General features: G+C 49.9%; 2 protein-coding genes and 1 long non-coding RNA gene across 8 annotated transcripts in view; 1 reads left to right on the top strand and 2 right to left on the bottom strand.

The window, feature by feature from the left end:
* LOC103350906 (kinesin-like protein KIF28P) overlaps window positions 1-18,971 on the top strand; it is a 69,976-nt gene extending 51,005 nt beyond the window's left edge. For all 4 annotated transcript variants that reach the window (XM_070055631.2, XM_089311684.1, XM_089311686.1 and 1 more), the window contains 9 exons: window positions 1,969-2,087; window positions 2,601-2,708; window positions 6,800-7,074; window positions 9,471-9,605; window positions 10,301-10,467; window positions 10,672-10,778; window positions 11,000-11,147; window positions 11,445-11,638; window positions 17,591-18,971. In XM_070055631.2, coding sequence (XP_069911732.2) covers window positions 1,969-2,087; window positions 2,601-2,708; window positions 6,800-7,074; window positions 9,471-9,605; window positions 10,301-10,467; window positions 10,672-10,778; window positions 11,000-11,147; window positions 11,445-11,638; window positions 17,591-17,737 — 1,400 coding nt within the window. In that variant the 3' untranslated portion in view covers window positions 17,738-18,971. The remainder of the gene's footprint in view (window positions 1-1,968; window positions 2,088-2,600; window positions 2,709-6,799; window positions 7,075-9,470; window positions 9,606-10,300; window positions 10,468-10,671; window positions 10,779-10,999; window positions 11,148-11,444; window positions 11,639-17,590) is intronic.
* Window positions 1,832-6,913, bottom strand: LOC149122637 (uncharacterized). Its single transcript, XR_016219069.1, has 3 exons — window positions 6,786-6,913; window positions 2,800-3,581; window positions 1,832-2,660 (listed from the first exon to the last, which is right to left on the bottom strand). It is a non-coding gene; the product is annotated as an uncharacterized LOC149122637 (long non-coding RNA).
* A 1,153-nt stretch (window positions 18,972-20,124) lies between the features above and the next one.
* The window catches only part of SCCPDH (saccharopine dehydrogenase (putative)), a 64,147-nt gene continuing 59,897 nt past the window's right edge, over window positions 20,125-24,374 (bottom strand). For 2 of the 3 annotated variants that reach the window (XM_089311687.1, XM_002717629.5), the window contains 2 exons: window positions 21,434-21,515; window positions 20,125-20,765 (listed from right to left, as the gene is read on the bottom strand). In XM_089311687.1, the coding sequence (XP_089167813.1) occupies window positions 20,660-20,765; window positions 21,434-21,515 (188 nt within the window). In that variant the 3' untranslated portion in view covers window positions 20,125-20,659. Of the gene's footprint in view, window positions 20,766-21,433; window positions 22,570-24,374 lie in introns of all 3 variants that reach the window. The other variant, XR_011381547.2, reaches the window with a different exon arrangement.

Genomic DNA, 24,374 nt, shown 5'->3' with positions numbered 1-24,374 from the left:
GAGGACAGCCAGAGAGAGCCTGGTGTAACGCAAAGGCGGGACTGCCGGGTTAGACAAAGCTGAGCAATGGACTTGGCCCCACCCCGGCCCTGGGTCTGCAGGCACTGACTGCACCCAGCAGGAGGTAACCCTGAGGGAAGAAACCTGGGCCCTCTCCTGGGTCTGCCCACTCAGTTTCCCACCCTTGGTCCCAGGAGGAGGCACCTGCCACTGCTCCCCTTAGTAAACCCACAGACAGGGAGCAGTGGGATCCAACTGCTTGTCCATGGAAGCATTTTTCTCAGACCTTTCACAAAATAAACCGATTTGAAACTTACCTCCTTGTTCTTCTCCTGCGCAAGTCTCTGATGGATACCCACCAAGTCCACTAAGCCGGGTGGCTCTCACTGGGCCCAGTGGCAAGGCACGGCAGACTCCCCAGCCCAGGGTGGTGCTGCAGAGCTGTGGAACAAGCCCTAGCCCCAGCTCAGATGCCAGTGACGGCTGTGGGGGAGTTCCAGGGAGCCACAGGAACCCGCAGGCAAAGAGGCAGCCAGGAGCTGGGAGTTCCTGACCAGAGGTGGTGCCAACCCAGGTCTGGCAGGCGAGTGGACCGCTCATAACCTCCATTTCTCCTACCTCTTTCACGCCACCCACATAGAGAAACAAGTGCTTGCTGTGCCAGCAGTGGTGTCGGAACCAATCCCCAGGCCTCCCTTCTGGCCAGACTGTGCCTCCCACCCCTCCTCCACAGACGGCGTGGTGCCACCTCGACAGAGGACCCTGACACCATGAATGGGAAGGCCATGGGAGAGTCTCCACCCTGACACAGATGTCAAAGTCGGGCACTGTCTGTCTTCTCCCAACTTGAGCTTTTTTAAAAACAAAGTCGTTGGTGCTGTGGCTCACTAGGCTAATCCTCCACCTAGCGGCACCGGCACACCGGGTTCTAGTCCCGGTCGGGGCACCGGATTCTGTCCTGGTTGCCCCTCTTCCAGGCCAGCTCTCTGCTACGGCCAGGGAGTGCAGTGGAGGATGGCCCAGGTGCTTGGGCCCTGCACCCCATGGGAGACCAGGAGAAGTACCTGGCTCCTGTCATCGGATCAGCGCGGTGCGCCGGCCGCGGCACACCAGCCACGGCGGCAATTGGAGGGTGAACCAACGGCAAAGGAAGACCTTTCTCTCTGTCTCTCTCTCTCACTGTCCACTCTGCCTGTAAAAAAAAAAAGTCCATGCAGGGGCTGGTTCAAGTCCTGGCTGCTCCCCTTCCAGTCCAGCTCCCTGCTAATAACCTAGATGGAGTTCCAGGCTCCTGGCTTTGGCCTGGCCCAGCCATGGTTGTTGCAGACATTTGGAGGAGTAAACCAGCTGGTGGAAGACCTCTTTCTCTCTATCACTCTGCCTTTCAAATAAAATTAAAAAAAAAAAATTAGATGCATTGGGGCTGCTGTTGTGGTATGGAGGGTTGAGCCTCCTCCTGCAGTACTGGCATCCCATGTGGGCACTGGGTTGAGTCCATCCAGGTTCCTGCTAGTGCATCTGGGAAGGCAGTGGAAGATGGCCCAAGTACCTGGACCCCTGGACCCACATGGGAGTCCTCGAGGAGGCTCCTGGCTCCTGGCTTTGGCCTGGCCCAGCCCTGGCCATTGCAGCCATTTGGGAAGTGAACCAGTAGATGGAAGATCTCTCTCTCTCTCCCTCTCTCCTTCTCTCCCTCTTCCTTCTCTCCCTCTCTCCCTCTCTCCTTTCTCCCTCTCCCTCTCTCCCTCCCTCCCTCCCTCCCTCTCCTTCTCTGTTTTGCCTTCCTTTCAAATAAATAAATCTTAAAAATATATCAAAAATTGCAAGCATATAATTTTAAAATGCAGATATTTAATGATTAACTGAACAAATGGGTGAAGGCATACATGAACAAGTACCTCCATCTATCCATGGCTTGGAAGTACTGCAGAACCAACGGGGGACTTCCTCCCCTCTGACTGCTACCAGGTGCTGTGAGCGATGGAGATGGCAACGCGGACCCCAGCGTCCTGGCTGTGTTCCAGGACTACATCGGGCTCATGCCACTGGTTGCAGAAGCAAATCAGATGAGTGAGGAGCTGAACAAGGTAATGAATGCACCTGGAGAATGGCACGTGTCAGGTCCAGAAAGGCCCTCATGGCCCAGAGAAGAAAGGGGCTTTCCCAAGACCCCCAGATGAGCTGGTGACAAAACGCAGGGCCCCTGCAGCCCAGCCCTAGCCACTGTCCTGTCACTGCTGGCCTTCCAGGGCCCCCGTGACCTAGATCAACACCTGCTGGCCGGAGCACCACATCCCAGACCGTCCTGCGAGCTCTCTGGGTCCCGGCCTCTTGGTGGCTGCTGTGTCATAGAGAAGACCTGGGCTTGGGTGAGCTCCCTGGTGACACGGGCCCTTGCCAGGAACCTTGTAAGAGAGAGATTGTTTTGCTAAGTACTGCCAGTGTTAGTTCCAGGTCACTGCAGAGAAACTCCACCACCACCGTGTGTTAGTCTGATTCACTCATCTTCCTTTGAGAAGCCTGCGTGTGGGAGAGCGACAAAGAAGTTACAACAGGTGGTTCGTGTAAGCTTACTCAGGGAGGAGTATTTGTTTCGCCAGGGCCTTCAAATGGAGCTGAAAGTGAAGAATCTAGCGTCGTCAGATTCCAGGGGCTACGACCTGCAGAAAGAGGTCACGGTGAAAGTGACCAACCGAAGGACTCACGAGGTGAGGCTGCCTCTGAGAGTGGGCAGGCATGAGCCCCCACGGAGTGGGGGGGGCGGGGCTGAGCTCTGCTGGGGACACAGGTTGTCCTTACCAGCTGCAGCCTGTGCAGCCCCGGTGATGGGCAAGAGGAGTTCCAGCTGGGAGCCGGGCTTCAGGGGAGAGACTGAAGTTCCAAGTTCGCGCTCCTGGGTCTCTCTCACACGGTGCCTGTTCCTGGGCTGTTTCCTGGCCACTGGCACTGCCCAGCGCCTGCCCGTGTTCACCTGCACTCCAGGCGTCAGCGGTGTCCGTGTGCGTGTGTGAGACCAGCCATCCCGAGGCAGTGTGAAGTCCACTCTGGAAAGGGCCACGTCACCAGCTATGCTGGCTGATCCATCCCCATGTTCGATGGTCCCCTGCAAGGGACTTCCTGTCTGGGGACTCAAGGCCCGTTTCCTCTGCTCCTGCCTACGGAAGAAGCCAGAAACTCCAGGCCTGTCTTGTCATGTCCCTTATGCATCTGATTCCTCTGAGGGTGGCCCACAGACTTCTGGCTCCCACAAATACTCAGCCTGAGGCTCCAATCTCCAGGTGGGCTTTCCGTGAGGTCACTGCCTCCCATCCCCCTCAGCACACCTGCTGCATCTCGGGGCAGTGCCGGAGCAGGTGCCCGGGGAGGGCTGGCCTCGGCCACTCGACCATCCACTCTGCTGAGCAGCTGAGTCTCCTGGGGAGTCCACTTGTCATTTGTTGCCCTGAAGTTGCCAGGATGTTCCAAGTCAAGGCCAGTTGTTAAAAACCATTGTCAAACACTGGGAAACATGTTTGTAAAAAACCAATCCATGGGTGCTGTTGGCCAAGTGCAGGGCTGCCAGGATCTGGGTCTCTGGGCTCCTATGGGCAGGGAGAACACATGAGCAAGCGGCATCGTGGAGCCGTCTCCTGTCTGGAGGGACGTTTGCTCCCCTTGCACTCACTGTGCAGCTCCTGGGTCCCCGTGTGACGTCTCGTGGGAGACGCACCCACCCCAGGCAGTCAGCCTTGATGTCCGTGCCAGGGCCCTCGAGAGTCTTTGGAGGTGAACCCCCAGTGTGTTCATGCTTTTCATTTGTTTTTCCCCTGCAAATGCCATTAGGACAAAGCAGCTTTGGTCTCCCAACATCCCAGCATCCCTTTCTGAGGCCAGGCTCTCTACCAGAATTTGGTTTGGCACTTTCCTATTATCTTGCCAGCTCTTGGTTTTAGGAGATCTGTAATTTTAAAAAACTTTCATGTTCTCTTTTTAACCACACATATTTTTTAAACTTGAGAGTCGGGGGGCTGGTGCTGTGGTGTAGCTGGTAAGGCTGCCGCCTGCAGTGCTGGCATCCTATACGGGTGCCAGTTCGAGTTCTGGCTGCTCCACTTCCAACCCAGCTCTCTGCTGTGGCTTGGGAAAGCAGTAGAAGATGGCCCAAGTCCTTGGGCCCCTGTACCCACATGGGAGACCTGGAAGAAGCTCCTGGCTTTGGATCAATGCAGCTCTAGCTGATTTGAGAATTGGAGAGAGAGCGCACTCTCATCTGTTAGGTCACTTCCTCAATGGCCAGAGCTAGTCTGGGCCAAGGCCAGGAGTGGAAACTCAGTCCAAGTCTCCCACGCGGGTGCAGGGAACCCAGTCATGTGAGCTGTCCCTGTTGCCTCTGAGGGTCTGCCTTAGCAGGAACATGGCAGTCAGGAGCCAGGGCTGGGAACTGATTTCAGGTGCTGTGATGTGGGACACAGGTGTCTTGACCACTGGGCTGAATTCCCCTGTCCTGTTTTCATATGGCTTATTTCTTAGTATAATTGAAGGTGGTTTGAAGATTATTTTAGTCATCTTTAATTGTTGCTAGCATGAGACTTACCTAACTGCACAGCTGAGTACTGGAAGTAGGAGGCAAGACAGCGTTCACGTTTAGAGCTAAGCGAGTTGTATAGGAGAACCTGACGCAACACAGAGCTGCTTCTCCATAAGACATGCAGGGTTCTCTGTTAAGGGGGTTGCATACTAATTAATTTTATGGATGCCGGGGCCAGCGCTGTGGCTCACTTGGTTAATCCTCCACCTGCGGCATCGGCATCCCATATAGGTGCCGGATTCTAGTCCCAGTTGCTCCTCTTCCAGTCCAGCTCTCTGCTGTGGCCCGGGAGGGCAGTGGAGGATGGCCCAAGTGCTTGGGCCCCTGCACCCGCATGGGAGACCAGGAGGAAGCACCTGGCTCCTGGCTTCGGATCAGTGCAGCGCCGGCCATAGTAGCCATTTGGGGGGTGAACCAATGGAAGGAAGACCTTTCTCTCTGTCTCTCTCTCTAACTCTATCTGTCAAATAAATAAATAAATAAATAAATAAAAATTTATGGATGCATGTTTAAAATATTTTACGTGGAATTATTTTAAAAGTTTTGCAGACTTATTTGGAAGGCAGAGTGACAAAGAGGAGAGAATGACTTCTCCTGGTTTTCGTTGTCGCTGAAGTTTGCCCAGAGGAGAGGTCGCTGGTTTTACCTAGCAACCATCTCTGAAGTGACATCTCTGGTCACAGAGTGTTCTAACTTGGATCTCTCATGCTGCTGCGGGAGACTTCTCTCTCTCTCCCTCCCCCTCTCCCTCCCTCCCTCTCTCCTTCCCTCCCTCCCTCTCTCCCTCTCCCCTTCTCCCTCTCCCTCCCTCCCTCTCTCCCTCTCCCCTTCTCCCCTTCTCCCTCTCCCTCTCCCTCTCCCTCTCCCTCCCTTCCCCCCACCTCCTCCTCAGAGTAGGTGTTAACACGGAGGCCCTGTGCTCACCCAGTGAAAGCAGACAGAGCAGGCTCTGACCTTGGATTTGCTGCTCACTGTGGGTGAACCCAAACAAGGAATGGGACCTGTTTGGGTCTTTGCAAAACGGAGCTCAGGGCACCTCTGTGTTTGGCTGCTGAGTGTGTGCACGGCTCCTGCCATGCTGGTTGATCACGAGCAGGATCAGATGCTGGGGCATCTCTCGGCTTTTCTCCAGAACGACCCGTGGTCACCTCTGATTGCTGCCGGAAACTCACTAATGTCCCACACTGATGACCTTGCAGTTGGACAGACTAGAAGGCCAACATGGGTCTCACTGGGCAAAGAGGAAAATGTTTCCTCATGGTTTCCAGCTTCTGGAGGCTACCATTCTCTTCTTGTGTTTTAAACGATAGATCAGTGTCTCTCTCTGTCTCTGTCTTCTCTCTCTCCGTCTCTGTCTCCTCTCTCTCTCTCTCTCTCTCTCTCTGTGTGTGTGTGTGTGTGTTTTAAAAGGCTTATTCATTTACTTATCTGAAAGGCAGAGTGACAGAGAGAGAAAAAGAGGTCTTCCATCTACCTGCTGGCTCACTCCCCAAATGGCCACAACATCCAGGGCTGGGTAGGCTGAAGCCGGGAGCCTTGAACTCCATCCTGATCTCCCATGTGAGCAGCAGACGCCCAACTACCTGGGCCATCTGCTGCTGCTTTCCCAGGTGCAATAGCAGGGAACTGGATCAGAAGCAAAGCTGGGCTTTGAACTGACACTCCAATAGGGGATGCTGGTATTACAGATAGCGGTTGAACACGTTGCGCCACAGCGCAGACTCAGGCCACTTTCTTGTCTTCAAAGCTGGCCACACAGCGCTTCTCTTCCTCCCTTCCATACACTGTGATGGTCATGGGCCTAGCGTGGGTAGCTCAGGCTCATCACAGTTCAAGGTCAACTGAGAAGCAAACTGGATTCCACCTGCAGCGCTCCCTCTCCTTTGCCATGTGCAGCAATATTCACAGGTACCTGGATGAGGACAAGGGTATCTTTGAGAGCCATTCTTCTGTGTACCATAGCCCCAAATCTTCATTTCTCCTGGAGGCCCATTTTCTGATTCCATCATCATCATCTTCTCTAAGTCACCTCCTGGGCTCAAGCAACTCAAGCAGTGCCCAGGTGACGGCTCCAGCAATGAGCTTGGTGTCCCTGAAGGGCTTTCCCCAGAGCTGAGTTTGATGAGCGTGCCCCAAAACCAGCCCATCGGAGGCAGCATGCTGGGAAAAGCCAGAGGCCGATTGTTAGAGCAGCTGAAACCAAGTGTGGTGATCTCACCTTTGCGTTTCCAGGTGTGGATTTGGTCAAAAGCCAAGTTTATCAACAGGAAATTCCTGATGGAGGAGCTGTACCAGCGCTTTCGAGATGGAGAAGACAGCAACGTGGCTCAGGAAGATGACCCTTTCTGGGACCCTGTTGAGGCGGTCCACTTGGGCTCCGCACACATCTGGCTCCAGTCCCTGGCGTACTGCATGCCGATCGAGGAGCAGGTGGAGTTTCTCAACTGTGACGGGCTGGAGGAGGCCGTGCTGCACGTCCACATAGCCCCCTGCTCCCCAGCAGGACGGTGGGTGTGTCCTCTGTTCTTTGCCTTGCCCTGGGGCGTAGGAAGGTCAGAGTTCTCCGGAGGGCATGACCAACTTGTTATCTGGCAGTAGTCATTAGAGACAGACATAAGAACTCATTTGTCAGACAGACATAAGAACTCATTTGTCAGCCGGTGCTGTGGCTCACTTGGCTAATCCTCTGCCTGCGGCACTGGCACCCCGGGGTTCTAGTCCTGGTCGGGGCACCAGATTCTGTCCCGGTTGCCCCTCTTCCAGGCCAGCTCTCTGTTGTGGCCCAGGAGTGCAGTGGAGGATGGCCCAGGTCCTTGGGCCCTGCACCCGCATGGGAGACCAGGAGAAAAACCTGGCTCCTGGCTTCGGATCGGTGCAGCGCCGGCCATAGTGGCCATTTGGGGGATGAACCAATGGAAGGAAGACCTTTCTCTTTCTCTCTCTCTCTGTCTAACTCTGCCTGTCAAAAAAAAAAAAAAAAATTTGTACATGATGTGGCCTCATCAAATCTGATTTCTGCAGCCAAACCGGTGGACCCAGAATGCTCAACATCATTCGCCACAGCTCAGCCCTGCAAAGGAAAGAGGCAGGCGTGGAGAGGGAGCCTAGGAGGAGAGCCCAAAGACCTGGCTGGTTGCAAATGACGGGCCTCGGAGGAGAGAGCCAGGTTGTTGTGGGACATTCTACAGGTTGCTTTCCCACGCTGGAGAGCTCCTGCTGATGAGGCCCAAGAGTCAGGAGCAGAAAGTCGATGTTCTAGTTCACCCCTTCTCCACCCTCTGCTCTTTTTCTCGAGGTAGGGACAGATGTCCGGCAGCACTCTGTGCTGCTGTCTGTGGGGACAGGCCTTCGAGCCATTGGTTCTGTCACAAACTCTGCTCCATCACCTTCTCTCACGCTCACAGGCAGCTTCTGCCAGCGCTGAGGTCTCCCAGTGGCTGTGAGTGAGAAGGCTGGCGGAGGAACCTGGCTGCGGCGCCCGGGCCTTCAGGGGGCCCAATGAATGCTTTTTGTCTTCCCGCAGAGGAAATTAACTCAAGAAGGGAGTGAGGGGGTGGGCGTTTAGCCCAGCAGTTAAGCGGCCAGGCTCCCAGCTCAGAATGCCTGCGTTTGATCCCTGGCTCCAGCTCCTGATTCCAGCTTCCCGCTGTGTGCACCCTGAAGGCAGCAGGGATGACTAAGTGATCGGGTTCCTCACACCCACGGCAGGGATTTGGGTTGAGTTCCTAGCTCCCGCTGCAGCTGTTGTGGGCGTTTGGATGGTGAGCCAACAGACAAAAATCTCTGCCAGTCTTTCTGTGATTTTGAATTTTTAAAAATTAATTTTTAGGGCCGGCGCCGCGGCTCACTAGACTAATCCTCCACCTTGCGGCACCGGCACACCGGGTTCTAGTCCCGGTTGGGGCGCCGGATTCTGTCCCGGTTGCCCCTCTTCCAGGCCAACTCTCTGCTGTGGCCAGGGAATGCAGTGGAGGATGGCCCAAATGCTTGGGCCCTGCACCCCATGGGAGACCAGGAGAAGCACCTGGCTCCTGCCATTGGATCAGTGCGGTGCGCCGGCCGCAGCGCGCTGGCCATGGCGGCCATTGGAGGGTGAACCAACGGCAAAGGAAGACCTTTCTCTCTGTCTCTCTCACTGTCCACGCTGCCTGTCCAAAAAAAAAAAAAAAATTTAATTTTTAGGTTAAAAAAAAAACCCACAGAGCTGAAGATACTTACTCCCAGAGTTTGTATGTATGCAGTTGTTTTTTTTAATGGGGAGTAAGAAGACCCTATGGGTCTGTGACTGAGACCAAGCAGACCAGTAGCTCAGTGCTGTTACTGGGACTCCAACAACTTTCTGGGCACATGGCCACCTCAGGCTTCTGGGCTGCCAGGTGGTTTTAGGTCCCATTGCAAATTAATAAAGTGGCATTCCAGAGTACAGGTTTCAGATTTTGTGAGCTTGATTGATGTGAGAGGTATAAAGTTGTCCAAGTTGGCTCCTGAACTTGTAGGCCTGGGGCTGACTCTGGGTATAAAGAATTCACTAGGGACAGTGATGTCGTGAGAGGCAGCATCTGGGCGGGCAGCCGGTGATCGCTCGTCCCACCTCAGTTTCCACGTGAGTTCAGCACCCATATTACCTGTGTGCACTTAGAGCAGGAACTGTCATGTTACTTTGTCCTCCAGGCTCGAGCCCCGCAGGAAGGTCCATGGCTTACCTGGACGTGCCAGTGTGGAGTTGTGGAGTGGGCTCTCATTAAGTGTGTCCTGAATGAATGAGTCCTACAGCGGGCGATGATTCATATCTTTCCGTCAGCAGAATTAGTTCTCTCGTATGGGCTCGCTTTAATTCTCTTGACATCACAGTCCTCTTGCTTGGCCCAGCCTAACCTGAGATCAATGTTCTCTTCTTTTGCAGAGCCCACGGCGAGGAAGATGTAGTTATGGATCCTTTGGAGCTACTGGGCAAGAGGATGGATTTCCAGATTCACATTGTCCAGTGTCTTGGCGTCAAGTGGCTAAAGGAAGATGCAAAGCGGGGCATTCAGATAGGGTACCAGCCGTGCTGCGGGGCTGCCGGGCACTCACGGGGCACCAGCCATGCAGTGGGGCTTCTATGCCCAAACCAGTGGCCTTGTGGCTCCTTATGGGAGTCTTTTCCTGAAGTCTTAAAAATTAGTTTACCACGACATTTAAAAAAAAAGTTTCTCTGCTTGTTCAATTCCAAAATAACTATTCCCTTGTATAAGAGAGGAGCCACATGTCCTCCCGGCTGCTGGCTGTGGTCAGTGCATCCTGAACCTTTTCTGTGTCCAAAAGCACAGTTAGAAAATTTAATTATCAGAGAAAATATCCAGTAACACTGTATCACACAGGTAAAATTTTTAGTTGAAAAAAGGACTGTATTGTGATGTGGAAGAAGCATCAGATATGCTTCAACTAATTAGGCTAAAAGGATATTTTTTAAAAGATAAAGCAATAGAGAAAGGGAGACTTTGAAGAACAAAAACCAAACCACCTCACATTAGCAGTTTTAGGGTATCTGAGTGGAAAGACTTCAAAATCCTCCTTCTCCATAGGCATCTATTATGACCCATACAGTCACGAGTCCTGTGCAGGGTAACTGAGATGTTCCAAGAATCAGTGACAGGTCACCGTTTATTTGACTGTTACGACTCTGGCTCATCTGATCCTTTTCAAGTATATCCCTTCTCCCTTTAAACTGATTTTTTTTTATCTTTTTCTCAGATATAGAATTTATGACCTTCCAAACACTTTGTATACCAAGCCTGTCTGGAAAACCATGAATCCCCAAATTGAAGAGACTGTCCAATTTGCGGCCTTAAATGCGTCTCAGGAGTTCCTGAATTATTTACAGACAAATGCTCTGATTGTTGACTTATGGGGCCTTCAAGGTACTTGCTTACTGATTCTTTTGCGTAGTGCGTTCTTCAACCAGATACAACGTCTGTGTACCTGGAGGCAGTGGGCAGGAGCAGCCTCTCCCCCGGGGCCCCTGGATGCCAGGCCTGCAGGTGGCTGCCTGCTGTCCGTCTCCCACAGCCCTGGGGCTGGATGACCGAGATGCTTCTTGCCCTAACGACATCTCTCCCACCCAGAAGGCTGTGCTGAGCTCAGCTGCTCCCAGCTGGACCCCATGGCCACAGAGGACGGCCACATCGTGGTGGACACCAGGAACCTTTCCCTCGTGAAGGACACAAGCCAGGTGTGTACGTCGTGGGTGACTAGACAACCTCAGAGGACACTGCGTGAGGAGCATCCGTGTTCCAGCCCTTATTGAAAGTTTTCACTTACGTGTACCCCGGTGGGCTTAAATCCTGCTCCCTACACCCCGCCCCCCTACCCTGTCGGGCAATTTTTACCACCTCAGTCTCAAAGGATAGGCAGATAATCCTGCAAACAGCTAACCTGCCTCGTTTTCTGCAGACTGCATCAAGCCAGGGGGCAGACGTCTATCCGAAGCTGCTCAGGTTGGAGCGGGAGACGGAGCTGCTCCGAGACGTTAACAGGGCGCTGAGAGCAGAGAACGTGTTTCTCAAAGGCTCGCTGGCGAAACTGAGTCCCAGTCAACAAGGTGAGACACTGCTGAAGTCCGTATTCTTTATCTTGTCCCCCCTCCTGCGCTTGGGATGTGGATTTGTCTTTCTAGGAAATGAACTTATTTTTTAATGAGTTCATTTGTATTTCATTGCATAAGCCAAAAAAATGCTCTTTGAGATTTTTATGGGTGGGCCTGGATCGGAGCCATAGATCTGAGGACAGATGCAGGCGTGGTCGGATCCCGCACACATCAGTAAATACAGAGATACAGGGGCAAAGAAATGGATCAATGAATAAAGGTTAACACCTTTCCTTTCTACCTTCTCTGCAGCACGGAACACCTGCGGTACCCCGCGGGTAACTGGAGCCACAGCACAACAGCCCACCGCCCTCAAGCCTGATGTGACCTGCACGGTGGCGCAGGCCGGCTCTGACAGGGAGCTCGCCAGAGCGCTCAAGGCCTTCTACCAAAGCATGAACGCGGCCAGGGGGCAGCTTCTCCGGCTGAGACAGAGCAGACCGCCTGTAAGTAACCAAGGCAAACTCGAACTCAGAGAGCTGATGCAGCTGTGTGTCCTGAGCTTCGGGGTGTATGTATTTAAGCAGAAGAGTGAGCCCACTGTCTCTTGGGCCTCCATCCGTCTTTTTTTGTTGTTGTTGTTGTTTTGTTTGTTTTTCTGTTTGTTTTTAACAGGCAGAGTGGACAGTGAGAGAGACAGAGAGAAAGGTCTTCCTTTTGCCATTGGTTCACCCTCCAATGGCCACCGTGGCCAGTGCGCTGCAGCCGGCACACCGCGCTGATCCGAAGCCAGGAGCCAGGTACTTATCCTGGTCTCCCATGGGGTGCAGGGCCCAAGGACTTGGGCCATCCTCCACTGCACTCCCGGGCCATAGCAGAGAGCTGGCCTAGAAGAGGGACAACCGGGACAGAATCCGGCGCCCTGACCGGGACTAGAACCCGGTGTGCCGGCGCCGCTAGGGGCCTCCATCCATCTTTGCTGTGGCCTGAGTGCACACCTGGCTGTGACCACGGCAGGACTGGTATCTGTTTACTTCACTATGTATAGAAGATCCCAGGAATGCAACTTGGGGTTATCACCGTAACACCAAATATGATTCCTCTCATGTGATAAAATTCAACATTTGGTGAAGGTAAAAACTCTTAGCAAACCGGGAATAAAATGTACACTCCTGTATCTGACAAAGGCAGTCTTGGGCAGACACATAGCAAGCATAAGGCTTCATGGTGTGCTACCGAATGCTCTCCCTTTCACATCAGCTGTCCTCACTTCTGTACTTTAGGCTCCAGACAGAACAGGAAGGCAAGAAACACAAAAGGGGAAAAAAGGGAATTCCAGTAAAAGCACACGCTTGCTGAGCACTTTACACTCACCGACAGCTCATCTCTCACAACCACGCTAAGAGGCGCCTACATTAGCCTTGTTCTACAGCTGATGGGTCCCAGGCACAAGGGAGCTGGCAGAACTTGTGTAAGGATCCGTGTTTAATAAGCAGAGCCAAGATCCACACCCAGCGAGGGCCGCTCTGCAGTCCACATCCCCCACACTGTGTGCCTTCAATATTATTCCCAGGTGACACTCTTAGAAACAGGAAATCCTGCAGATTCACAGATAACAGAATCACAAAGTTATGGGACAGATGTAGTATTTAAAAATTAACTATTTAGGGGCCGGTGTTGTGGCACAGATTAAGCCACTGCCTATAATGCTGGCATCCCATATGGGCGCTGGATTGAGTCCCAGCTGCTCTACTGTTGATCCAGCTCTCTGCTGTTGTGCCTGGAAAAGGCAGCTGAAGATGGCCCAAGTCTTCTGGCCCTTGCACCCACTCGGGAGACCCAGATGCAATTTGAAGCTCCTGGCTTCTACCTGTCCCAGCCCTGGCCAATGCAGCTATTTAGTATTCCGTACCAGTGGACGGAAGATTTCTGTCTCTCCTTCTCTTTCTGTAACTTTCTTTGCCTTTCAAATATATACACACTTAAAAAAAAAAAAAAAAGACCTAACTACTTGAATATGGCAGCAACAAACAGAAAATGTTTTAATAAATCACTTATAATTGTATCAAATTATGAAATTCTTAGGCCTCCAGATAGCATAAAGTACGCAGGACTTTTATGGAGAAAATGTTATGACTTGAGAGATGTTACAGAAGACCCAAAATAAGTGAGGACACATGCCACATCTCCACAGTTTAGATTTGCTCCTGTCAGTCTTGCGGGTCCCCCCAAGTTCAATGCAATCCCAATCAAATGTAACAGAGCCTGACAAGACGACTGTAAAAGCAAAGAACAGGCAAGACCAGACCAAGAGCCAAGAATACAGTAGGGAGCCTTGGCCTGGCTGATGAAGACGTACTTTACTCTGGGTGTAACAGAGACCCTAAGGTGCAGGCTAAATGTCGGGAACACAGGAAAAGAGCAGAAGGCTCAGGACCAGGTCTGCTCAGGCCTAGAGGCTTGATGCACGAGGAAGGGGAGCTGCAGACGAACCTGACAGAAGCGGAGTTCAGACGATCAGGAACACAGATGGTCCTCAACCTAGGACAATCTGATGACTTACAAGTGACCTGAGTCCAGCAGAAATCGTGCTTTGCTAGTACTTTGCTACTTTGCAAAATTCACTCTGTGCACGATACTTGAGCATACTGGGCGGCGGTGGCAGCAGTGAGCTGCAGTCCCTGGCCAGCCACGCAGTCACCAGGCAAACCAGACGCTCTACATCACACTCTGCTGCTCACCTGAGAAGTTCTGTAAGTTGAGAACCTTAAATGCATTTTCAACTTAGTGTATTTTCCACTTACCCAACAGTTTATCAAGCTGTAACCCCACTGTAAGTCGAGGAGCACCTGTATGTACAGGGGAAATGACACTGGATTTCTGCCTAAGGACTTAAATGTGAAACGCACAACTTGTACACTTTCTTCTGGCTTTCATTTATATTTATTTATTTGAAAGGCAGAGTGGTATAAATGGAAAATATCTTCCATCTGCTGATTCATTCCCTAAATGCCCACAACAGCCAGAACTGGGCTAGGCTGAAGCAGGGGGCCAGGAACTCCGTCTGGGTCTCCCCCATAGGTGGCAGGAACCCAAGTAATAGAACCCTCATCTGCGGCCTCGCAGGGTGCACACTAGCAGGGAGCTGGATAGGAGCTGGCGGGACTCAGCCCCAGGCACTCTGATATGGGTTGAGGGCATCCCAAGTGGCAGGTTAACCTGCTGTGCCACAACACCTGCCTCTTTCGAAGCTTTAAGAAAACACTTCAAGAGACTCTCCCCATGACTTCACAGAGAAAAAAAGATTTCTTACCCAGGGCATGAAAGTACTCTAGCTTTAAATCTTTAAAAAAAATTATTTTCTTTCACACACATACACTCTGTATCCTCCATCCACTGGTCCACTCCCCAAATGCCCACAATGGCAGAGGTTGGGCCTGGCCTATAGCCAGAAGCAAGGAACTCAATCCAGAGGTGGCAGGAACCCAATTCCTTTGATAGCAACACTGCCTCCCAGGGTCTGCATTAGCAGACAGCTGGCATCAGGAGTTACAGCCAGGTCATGGACACAGGCACTTTTTTTTTTTTTTAAAGATTCATTTATTTACTTGAAAGGCAGAGCAGAGTTAAGGAGAGGAGAGATATCTGCTGGTTCACTCCCCAAATGGTTGCAGCAACCAGGTCTGGGCCAGGCCGAAGCCAAGAGCTTTTTCCAGGTCTCCTATCTGGGTACAGGGGCACAAGGACACGGGCCATCCTCCACTGTCCTAGTCTCATTAGCAAAGAGGTGGATCACAAGTGGAATAGCCGGCACTCATATGGGATGTCGGCACTGCAGGCTGTGGCTTCACCTACTGTGCCACACAGCACGTCCCAGGGACTCAGGCAGCTTAAGCACCAGGTCAAACACTGATAAATTCACCTAAAACTGTGAACTCTGGTGCAACACAAGACACCAAAAAGCCAAAGAGATTGGGGGAAAAGTTACCTGCAACACATTGAATATATAAAGGACTAATATCCAAAATAAAGAACTGCTAAAAACCGAAAAGAAAAACAGATTCCTGTTAGACTGCGGGGCATTTTCCCACCCCGGGTTTCTGCAACACTCCTGTGTATCCAGAATGGTGCTAGTCCACACCATTCTTCAGGAGCTTAGGAGCAGTCATTCCTGTGTCCTGCTTTTTGCTTCAGAAGAGGGCCAAGTTGATAAGAAACCACAGAAGGCCTGCGCCGTGCCTCAATAGGCTAATCCTCCACCTTGCAGCGCCAGCACATGGGGTTCTAGTCCTGGTCGGGGCGCCGGATTCTGTCCCAGTTGCCCCTCTTCCAGGCCAGCTCTCTGCTATGGCCTGGGAGTGCAGTGGAGGATGGCCCAAGTGCTTGGGCCCTGCACCCCATGGGAGACCAGGAGAAGCACCTGGCTCCTGGCTTCAGATCAGCATGGTGCGCCGGCTGCGGTGGCCATTGAGGGGTGAACCAACGGAAAGGAAGACCTTTCTCTCTGTCTCTCTCACTGTCCACTCTGTCAAAAATAAAAATAAAAAAAGAAACCACAGAAAGCCTTCCATCTGTGCAGTGCTGGTTTTTTTATTTTTTTTAAAAGATTTATTTGAAAGGCAGAGTTACAGAGGGACAGACAGAGAGATCTCCCATCCACTGGTCCACTGATTCACTCCCCAAATGGCTGTGATGGCTGGAACCGGGCTGATCTGAAGCCAGGAGCTTCTTCTGGCTCTCCCATGTGGGTACAGGGACCCAAGGACCTGGGCCGTCTTCCATGGCTTTCCCAGGTACATTAGCAGGGAGCTGGATCAGAAGTGGAGCAGCTGGGACTCAAACTGGTGCTTATATGAGATGCCGGCACTGTAGATGGTTGCTTAACCCACTGTGCCACAGGTGCTGGCCCCCAGGGCTGTTCTAAGCATTACCTTCCAATCCAATCCCAATTGGGAAACATCGCTAAGAAGAGTCAGAAAAGATGAGCACCTTTCATAGTGCAGAATACTGCTGTGTTCAGCCACATGCAGTAGAGATGACTCACCCCCAACAGTGACTGATGACAAAGATGACATCCACTGTGATTCCATAAACATTTAAAGGAGGCACTCTTCAGGGATGCATTCCTGGTGGCCTGTCTAGTGAGGCAACAGAATGATCATGCAAATCAGGCTGGGTTGCCTCTGGGAGAGGGGGACTGGGTGTGGGGGGAGTTGAAGAGGCAGGGGCTTCCTTGAGTATCTGTGGACACTGTTCCGGGTCTGGACACAAATTTTGGGTCTACTTTTGCATGTACAACACTATACGATAATAGAGAACAACTGGTTATATCAAAGGTACCATAAACAAAGTGAAAAATAAGCCGCAGCCAGGGATGGTCAATTTGTTACATACTGGGGCCGGCGCTGTGGCATAGCAGGTAAAGCCACCACCTGGGACACCAGCATCCCATACAGGCACCAGTTCCTGTCCTGGCTGCTCCACTTCCAATCTAGCTCCCTGCTAATGGCTAGGGAAAGCAGAGGAGGCCCAGGTACTTGGGCCCCTGCCACCCACATAGGAAATGTGGAAGAAGCTCCTGGCTCCTGGCTTCAGCCTGGCCCAGCCACAGTCATTGCAGCCATTTGGAGAGTGAACCAGAGGATGTAAGATCAATCTCTCTCTCTCTCTCTTTCTAGCTTTGACTTTCAAATAAATAAATCTTTCAAAAGAATTTGATACAGACTGAATATCCCTTGCCCAAAATGCTTGGGACCCAGAAGTATTTCAGATTGAAGAGTTTGTCAGATTTTCAAAACTTTGCATAGTTGAGCATTCTAATCTGAAAGTCACACTCTGCTCTAAAATCCAAATCTGTTTGTGTGTTGGCATTCAAAAAGTTTTGCATTTCAGAGCAATTTTGGATGAGGGATGTTCGAGCTGTTATTTGCCATCAAGCATTAGTGCTCAGAACATATAAACAACTTTTAACACAAGTAAAAGACAACATGGTAGACAGTAGGGGGAAATGGCCAAAGGATCTCAACAGTCATTTATTTCACTAACAATTCAGAAAATTAAAACTAAAGCCTAATGCTGAATGGCACCGCACCATCTGCCCTCTTCCTGTTCCCATGCTGGGCAGGCACAGCCCCATCTCTGCCACCATTTCTCACCGGCTGCTCCGAATCCCCTCTCAAGAGTACCTGCTTCCACGGGCAGAGATACATTGGTAACATCCTACTGCAGGGAGACCCACAGTGCCTTGCGAACTTTCCCATCAGAAACGTCTGGGTTATCTCACCAGTTGTCCCTAGTGGCATCAGCAAGAGCGCCATCTGGGCTGCCTTTCCAAAAACAGAGTTGCTCCTCACTGACTTACGGTTTTCTAGCCCCCAGGGAACTTGTGCCACACACACACTGTCACTCTACTGACAGCAAGTCCATGACAATCATTTTCTGTCACTTATTTTTTTTAGGAAGATGATCAACTGCTTCGACCCTTTATAAACCAACAGACACAGATGTTAAAGGATTTTGGGGACCTATTTGAATCCAGCTTGTGGAAACTGAAAAATGATGTGGCCCTTATAGTGAAAAAGAAGAGAGAACATTTATTGCAGTGAGAATGTGTCAACCGAAAGTATTCGAGCTTCGAGTTGTGAAGATTATTTGTGTAGCTCATGGGCTTAATTAAACCCACTGCCACTTACTCAAACTCAACTTATTTCTTCTACAATCTGAAGCCAAACTACACTCCTTCAATTCAAGTCATGTAAAAAACGAATCCCTGAGCAGGGTACAGATGAATGGTTAGCCTTCTGAGCTCCAGGATCAGCCCACCTGGGATAAAATTCTTGTTAAATCCATTGCTTACAATTGTACAACTTGGAGAAACTCCCCTTTTCTGTAAGCCTCTCTCCTCATCTGTTATAGGGGAACGGTAACAGTATTTATAGCTGTTAAAGAGCATAAAGCACTTCGACCAGTGCCTGGCACAGAGAAGCCATCAGGAAAGATACATACACAATTAGTTTTTATGATAGACGTTTGAAATTTCAAAGGCAACTTTTTGGGTAAATTCTTTGTGCTCAGACCTGAAGGCACGCACTGGCCATTTCAAGCCCCTTATTCTACAGCTGCGCTTTGGACAAGTTCCACTTATTCTTTCTTTTCATAGGTATATCTGAAATGTATTCAGCTCGCTGAGCAGCCTTAGTATCTGCTCTCTGGAACCTGTTCAGTGCGGGGTCTGGGGTGTACAGATCATAGCTGCGACAAGATCTGACAGGAGCCAATCTTAAAAGCTGGCTTTCGTTCCACCAGTTGACTGATCTCTTAAGTCAGGAATCAGAGACACCTGGTGTTCTGGGGAAAGGCTGTCAAAGACAGCTTTTGTGCCCAAGGACTCTGAATAACAACAGTAGTGAGAAGGCTGACACTTAGCAAGTGCTTACCCTGTGCTACGCACTAACTAACTGTTGAATAATCTGTCAGCTCATTTAATTCCTGCAATAATTCCCTGGGTCTGCACTGTTATCTCCCCCTTTTAATACTTTCAAGGTTAAGTAACTTGTTCAGGCCACCGTTAATAAGCAGTGGGCTGATGCTGACTCTACAGCTTGCACATCTAACCATGATGGCCTGTGGCAGGATTGTTCCCAGGAGAGGGTGGGCTGACTTGCATAAGTCAGGAAGGAGGAGACAAACCCAATCCACGCTAAAATATGAAGTCAAGGGAAAATGAATGGATGACACTGAACTCCTGCTGACAGGAGAGGCTGGCAGTGGCTCTAGAAAGTAGCCTCCCTAGCAAGGCAGGGGAATCACGGCCCAAGGATCTATGGGGTTGGCCCTGACTGCTTACTGGTGATCCTGGAGCCAACATGTGGAGTGACGGCAGGCCAGCAAAGGCATCGTGGACTCCTGGACGGCCTCTGGCAGCGAGGTGCAGGAACGGTGCAGGGAGAGCACTTCCAGCTCTCTCTGCCTGGCCACTGGAAGCAGCAATGGCTCTCACCTTCTGGACCAAACCTCAAAGTTCTTGGACAGCTGGCAGTTTACTTGCTTAAGGCAGGTAATACACTGTCTTCAAATGAGAGCAGATGTGATCTTGGGAGATTCAAAGAGAATCACAATGAGACACACTTGTACCGGAAGCTGGAAGCCACAGTCACACTGCCACCTTCATGCATGCAGCTTCATTCATTCACTGACTCCCAAATGCAGACCTAAAACAGGCTGCTAGGCTCTGCCCTCCAGACTGGGAGAAGAGGAAAGGGAGACACTGGATGAATGGGTTCAAAGCTACAGTGAGGAGTAAGTTCAGGCATCCTGTTATACAAGCCACTACAGTTCATAACGTACATTTCAAAACAGCTGAAAGAGAGCATTTTATCATTTGTAACACAAAGGAAAGATAAACACCAGAGGTGACAGATATGCTAATTACTGATTTGACCATTCCACAATATATACATGTATCAAAATATACCCAATAAATACATATAATTATTTGTCAAAAACTAACAAGTAAAAGTGGAAAAAACAATACAAGAATCTCCCTCTCCCAGTGAGACACGAGCCATCCTCTGTTGAGCACAGCACGGCAGGGTGTCCCGACACAAGTACTCACTCCCCTACTCACTTTAGAAGAGAACCTATAGAATAGAAACATTATAGAACAGGAATTCTACATAGGGTATCTTTTTACATAATGAACAGCACAGACACCGTGTATGAGTTTCCCACGTGCCTTTTACAAAAGGAAAAGTCTTTCACCTTATTTTAGGACTCCAGTGGGAAACAGTTAACATACAACAAGTAAATGAGAGAAAATTCTCCTAAGGCAGAGAAAATCCAGAGGCACTTACCAGGTATATCCTGAACTACTCACGGGCACAGACCGGGGAGAGGGGAAGGAGGAGCCCCACGGCTGGCAGTGACGCGTCAGAGCGCGTAAGCAGCACGCTTCTCCCACCACAGACACACACATCCAAACACAAAACCACCGTTCAACTTCAACCCTTTATTATTCAACAGAGGGAACACACCAAAATCAGTGTAGATGGATGAAAAACTAGGCTAAAATAGGAAAAAGTGCAGTTTCATTTAGCAAAAGCCACGCAGTATGTAGAGAAACTCATTGGAAGACGAGATTCCATTCACTACTATGGAAGGAAGGCAGCAGTTACTGCCCTAAATGAACACCAGTCCGAGCACCCTTGCTGAGGAGTGCTGTATCGACACAGACAGGGACACCTCTGCCACCATCTGACCAGCCAGCTCATTCATAAAAATTTACCAGGAACGCTTCAATGAAAAAGTCAGTCAAATATTAGTTTTCTCTCACAAGCAACAAAATAAAAAAGTCAGCTGAGATTTGAAATGTAGGTTAAGTTAGTATAATTTCCTACTTTTAATGTGTAGATATTTTGGACTTGACAATCTTTTCCACATATCATCAGATAGGTTTATAGAATTTTAAGTATCAAATAAAGAAGCTGTTAATCCATGCATCTTATGACTTCAGTTAATTCTTCAAATACTTAGACTTCAGAGCTGCTAATGACACTAAATTCAATGCCACGTTGGTTGAGTCTATCAATCAATTTTGTTCTGGAAAAAGCTGCTCCAGGTGTGAAGACCCCGCCCCTGAAAAACAGTAACAAGAAGAAACAGGGCACACAGTTGCTCTCAAGCCCTCTCCTCTGCAGGACTAGCTAACAAATCCCTGCAGAACTCTGGAGAACTTAAGGTTTCATTCTATCATGGCTACTATCAGCAAGTAGCTCCTATTTAGAAGAAACTAGTGCACAGTCAATCCTGTGTATATGGTTCAGTTCCTGGTGAAAGCTGGCCTAGCCTTAGCGTAACAGCTGAACGCTCCAGCAAGATAGCATATGTGATAGCCATCTAGCCAGGGCCCCATGATCCAACCCACGTCTGGTGTGAGCCAGGGCTCCCACGGCTAACTGGGTATCGTTCAGCACTGATTAGAGGCCCCTGCCAGAACTATGAAACAGCAGGGATCTTCTCTGAACGGCTGACTCTGGACTTGAGCTGTTCTTACAAGGGACTAAAGCTGACTTTGGTGGCTCTTACACTTTTCTGTCTCCTCTCATTTACCTCTGCAGTTGTTTCCAGAGGCTGGAAAGGAACAATGGTGAGAAACGGCCTTCTCACAATTTTAATGTACTATATCTCAGGATTAAAGGAACTCTCAGAGCTATGTGCAGACCCAAAGCCTGAAAAATAAAAATAAGCTACCCTATAACACAAATGGAGAAGGTATCTTCTAATTAGAAGAAAACCAAACTTACGCCTTTGGAAGATTAGAGGACTCATGCAGGAGAGTCACGGCTGCCTGGACCATGGCTATGGGAGTAGTCACGTACCCAGCCTCTGCAGAAGAGTGGACCAAAGAGAGGACTCATCAAGTATGCAAGCACCAACCCCCAAAATCAAACGGTAGATTTTATATCCAACTGTAGCTATAAGTAAGTTTTTCAATAGATACTCCGGTCACAAAATAACAAAAATAACAAGCAATGTTTTTATAGTACAGGTTGAATATTCCTTATCCCAGATGCCTGGAATCAGAAGTGCCTAAGTCCCCACCCTGGAAAGTTTCTCCAGGTATTTCTCCCTTGGAGCCTCCTCCTGACGGCTGTAGCAGGAAGCTTGACTTAAGTAAATCTTGCTTTGTTCGCAAAAAGAAAAAAAAGTGCTTCAGAAATCAGATTTTGGAATATGTGCACATACATGAGATATTTTATGAAGGGGACCCAAGTCTAAACAAAATTCATTTATGTTTCATAGACACACAGCTTGAAAGTAATTTTATACAGTAATTTTAGCGTGCCTTCATTCTGACGGTGACATAGGTCGGGGTAATACTCCGTACCTGTGGCATTATGTAACACTTACACAGTTTCAGATTTTGGAGCATTTTGGACTCGGGTTTTCAGATTAGGGAGGCTCAAGTTGTATTTATTAAATGTTAGGAATTGTACTAGGTACTTTATTAAACTCATCTAACTTTCACAATAATATAATATAATCCCTATCTTACAGGTGAAAAAACAGGCAGAGAGGCCGAGGTGTCCAAAGTTAGGCAGTGACTGAGTCGAATCATACCCAGGCAGCTGACTCTAGGATCCATATATATATATATAATTTTTTTTTAAAAGGCAGAGTTAGAGAGGAGTGAGGAGTGAGGAGTGAGGAGTGAGGAGTGAGGGGAGGGAGGGAGGGATGGAGGGAGAGAGAGAGAGAGAGAGAGAGAGAGAGAGAGAGAATCTTCTATCCACTGGTTCACTCCCTAAATGGCTGCAACAGCCGAGGCTGTGCCAGGCTGAAGCCAGGAGCCTGGAGCTTCTTTGGTCTCCCATGTGGGTACAGGGGCCCAAGCACTTGAGCCATCCTCCACTGCTTTCACAGGCACATCAATAGGGATCTGGATTGGAAACAGAACAGCCAGGTTTAGAACTAGTGCCCACGAGATACCGGCATCACAGGCAGCAGCTTAACCTGCTATGCCAAAATTCCAGCCCCTAGGGTGCACACTTTTGCCTACCACACTGCACTGCTTCTTCTCTATTCATACACTAACACTAAACTGATCCCAACCTCCATTCAGAGCTTCGCTTAAAAAAAAAAAAAAAGAAACTTCAAGGGCCGGCGCTGTGGCGTAGCAGGTAAAGCTGCTGCCTGAGGTGCTGGCATCCCATATGGGCGCCAGTTCAAGACCTGGCTGCTCTACTTCCGATCCAGCTCTCTGCTATGGCCTGGGAAAGCAGTGGAAGATGGCCCAAGTGCTTGAGCCCCTGCATCCATGTGGGAGACCTGGAAGAAGCTCCTGGCTCCAGGCTTCAGATCAGCGCAGCTCCAGCCGTTGCAGCCATCTGGGGAGTGAACCAGAGGATGGAGGACCTCTCTCTCTCTCTGCCTCTTCTCTCTGTGTAACTGTGACTTTCAAGTGAAATAAATAAATCTTAAAAAAAAACTTCAATTTTTAAAAAATATTTATTTGATTTGCAGAATTAGAGAGAGAAGGAACAGATTTTCCATCTACTAGTTCACTCCCCAAATGGCTACAATGGCCATGGCTAGCACTTTCCCAGGTACACTAGCAGGGAGCTGGATCGGAAGTTGAGCAGCCAGGACTCAAACCAGTGCCCACATGGGATGCTGGCATTGCAGGCAGCAGCTGTACCCCTACGCCACAACACTAGCCTACCCCTTTTCTTATTACTACTGATTAAAATGCACCATTCTGAATTACTGAATCATAACAAAAAAGAAAACCAGAGGAAAGGGGACAGTAATAAAATCTGAACATACCAACCATTTCCATCCTTTGTTTCACGGAATACTTGTAAATCACTTAGGTAACTTGTGAAAATGCGTTTCTAAAACAATCAAGCAGGAGCCAACATCGTGGCACAATGTGTTAAGCCGCCACATGCAACACTGGCATCCCATATCAGAGCAATTTGCTTCCGAGCCAGCTCCCTGCTAATGTGTGCCTGGGAAAGCAGCAGAAAATGGTCCAAGTTCTTGGGCCCCTGCACCCACGTGGGAAACCCAGATAGAGTTCCTGGCTCCTGGCTTTGGCCTGGCCCAGCCCTGGATGTTGCAGCCATTTAGGGAGTGAGCCTGTAGATGGAAGACTGATCACATGTTCTTGTTCTTTCTCTCTCACCCTACCTCGCCCTCCATCATTCTGCTGACAAATAAATAAATCTTTTTAAAAATACAAATAAACAGATTAAGCTTTACAAAGAATACATTTTAGAGGCTGGCACTGTGACACAGCAAGTTAAAGCCCCAGCCTGAAGTGCTGGCATCCCATATGGGCGCTGGTTTGAGTTTTGGCTGTTCCACTTCCAATCCAGCTCTCTGCTAATGCATCTGGGAAAGCAGTGGAGGATGGCTCAAGTGCTGCACCCATGTGGGAGACCTGGAAGAAGCTCCTGACTCTTGGCTGTGGCCTGGTACAGCCCTAGCCATTGTGGCCTTTTGGAGAGTGAACCAGCAGATGGAAGACTCACCCTCTCTCTCTTGCTCTTTCTCTCTCTCTCTCTTCTGTATCTCCTTCTATCTCTGCCTTTCAATTTCAAATAATAAATAATCTTAAAAAAAAAAAAAGAATATAGGGGCTGGTGCTGTGGTGTAGTGAGTAAAGCCACCGCCTGTAGTGCCAGCATCCTATATGGGAGCAGGTTCGAGATCCGGCTGCTCCTCTTCCAATCTCGCTCT

This window comes from Oryctolagus cuniculus, chromosome 13 (genome assembly GCF_051225735.1).
Source record: "Oryctolagus cuniculus isolate XC-2025 breed Fujian yellow rabbit chromosome 13, ASM5122573v1, whole genome shotgun sequence".
Taxonomy (NCBI): Eukaryota; Metazoa; Chordata; class Mammalia; order Lagomorpha; family Leporidae; genus Oryctolagus; species Oryctolagus cuniculus.
Note: the sequence above shows the minus strand (reverse complement) of the source record. Positions and strands in the feature narration are given on the sequence as shown.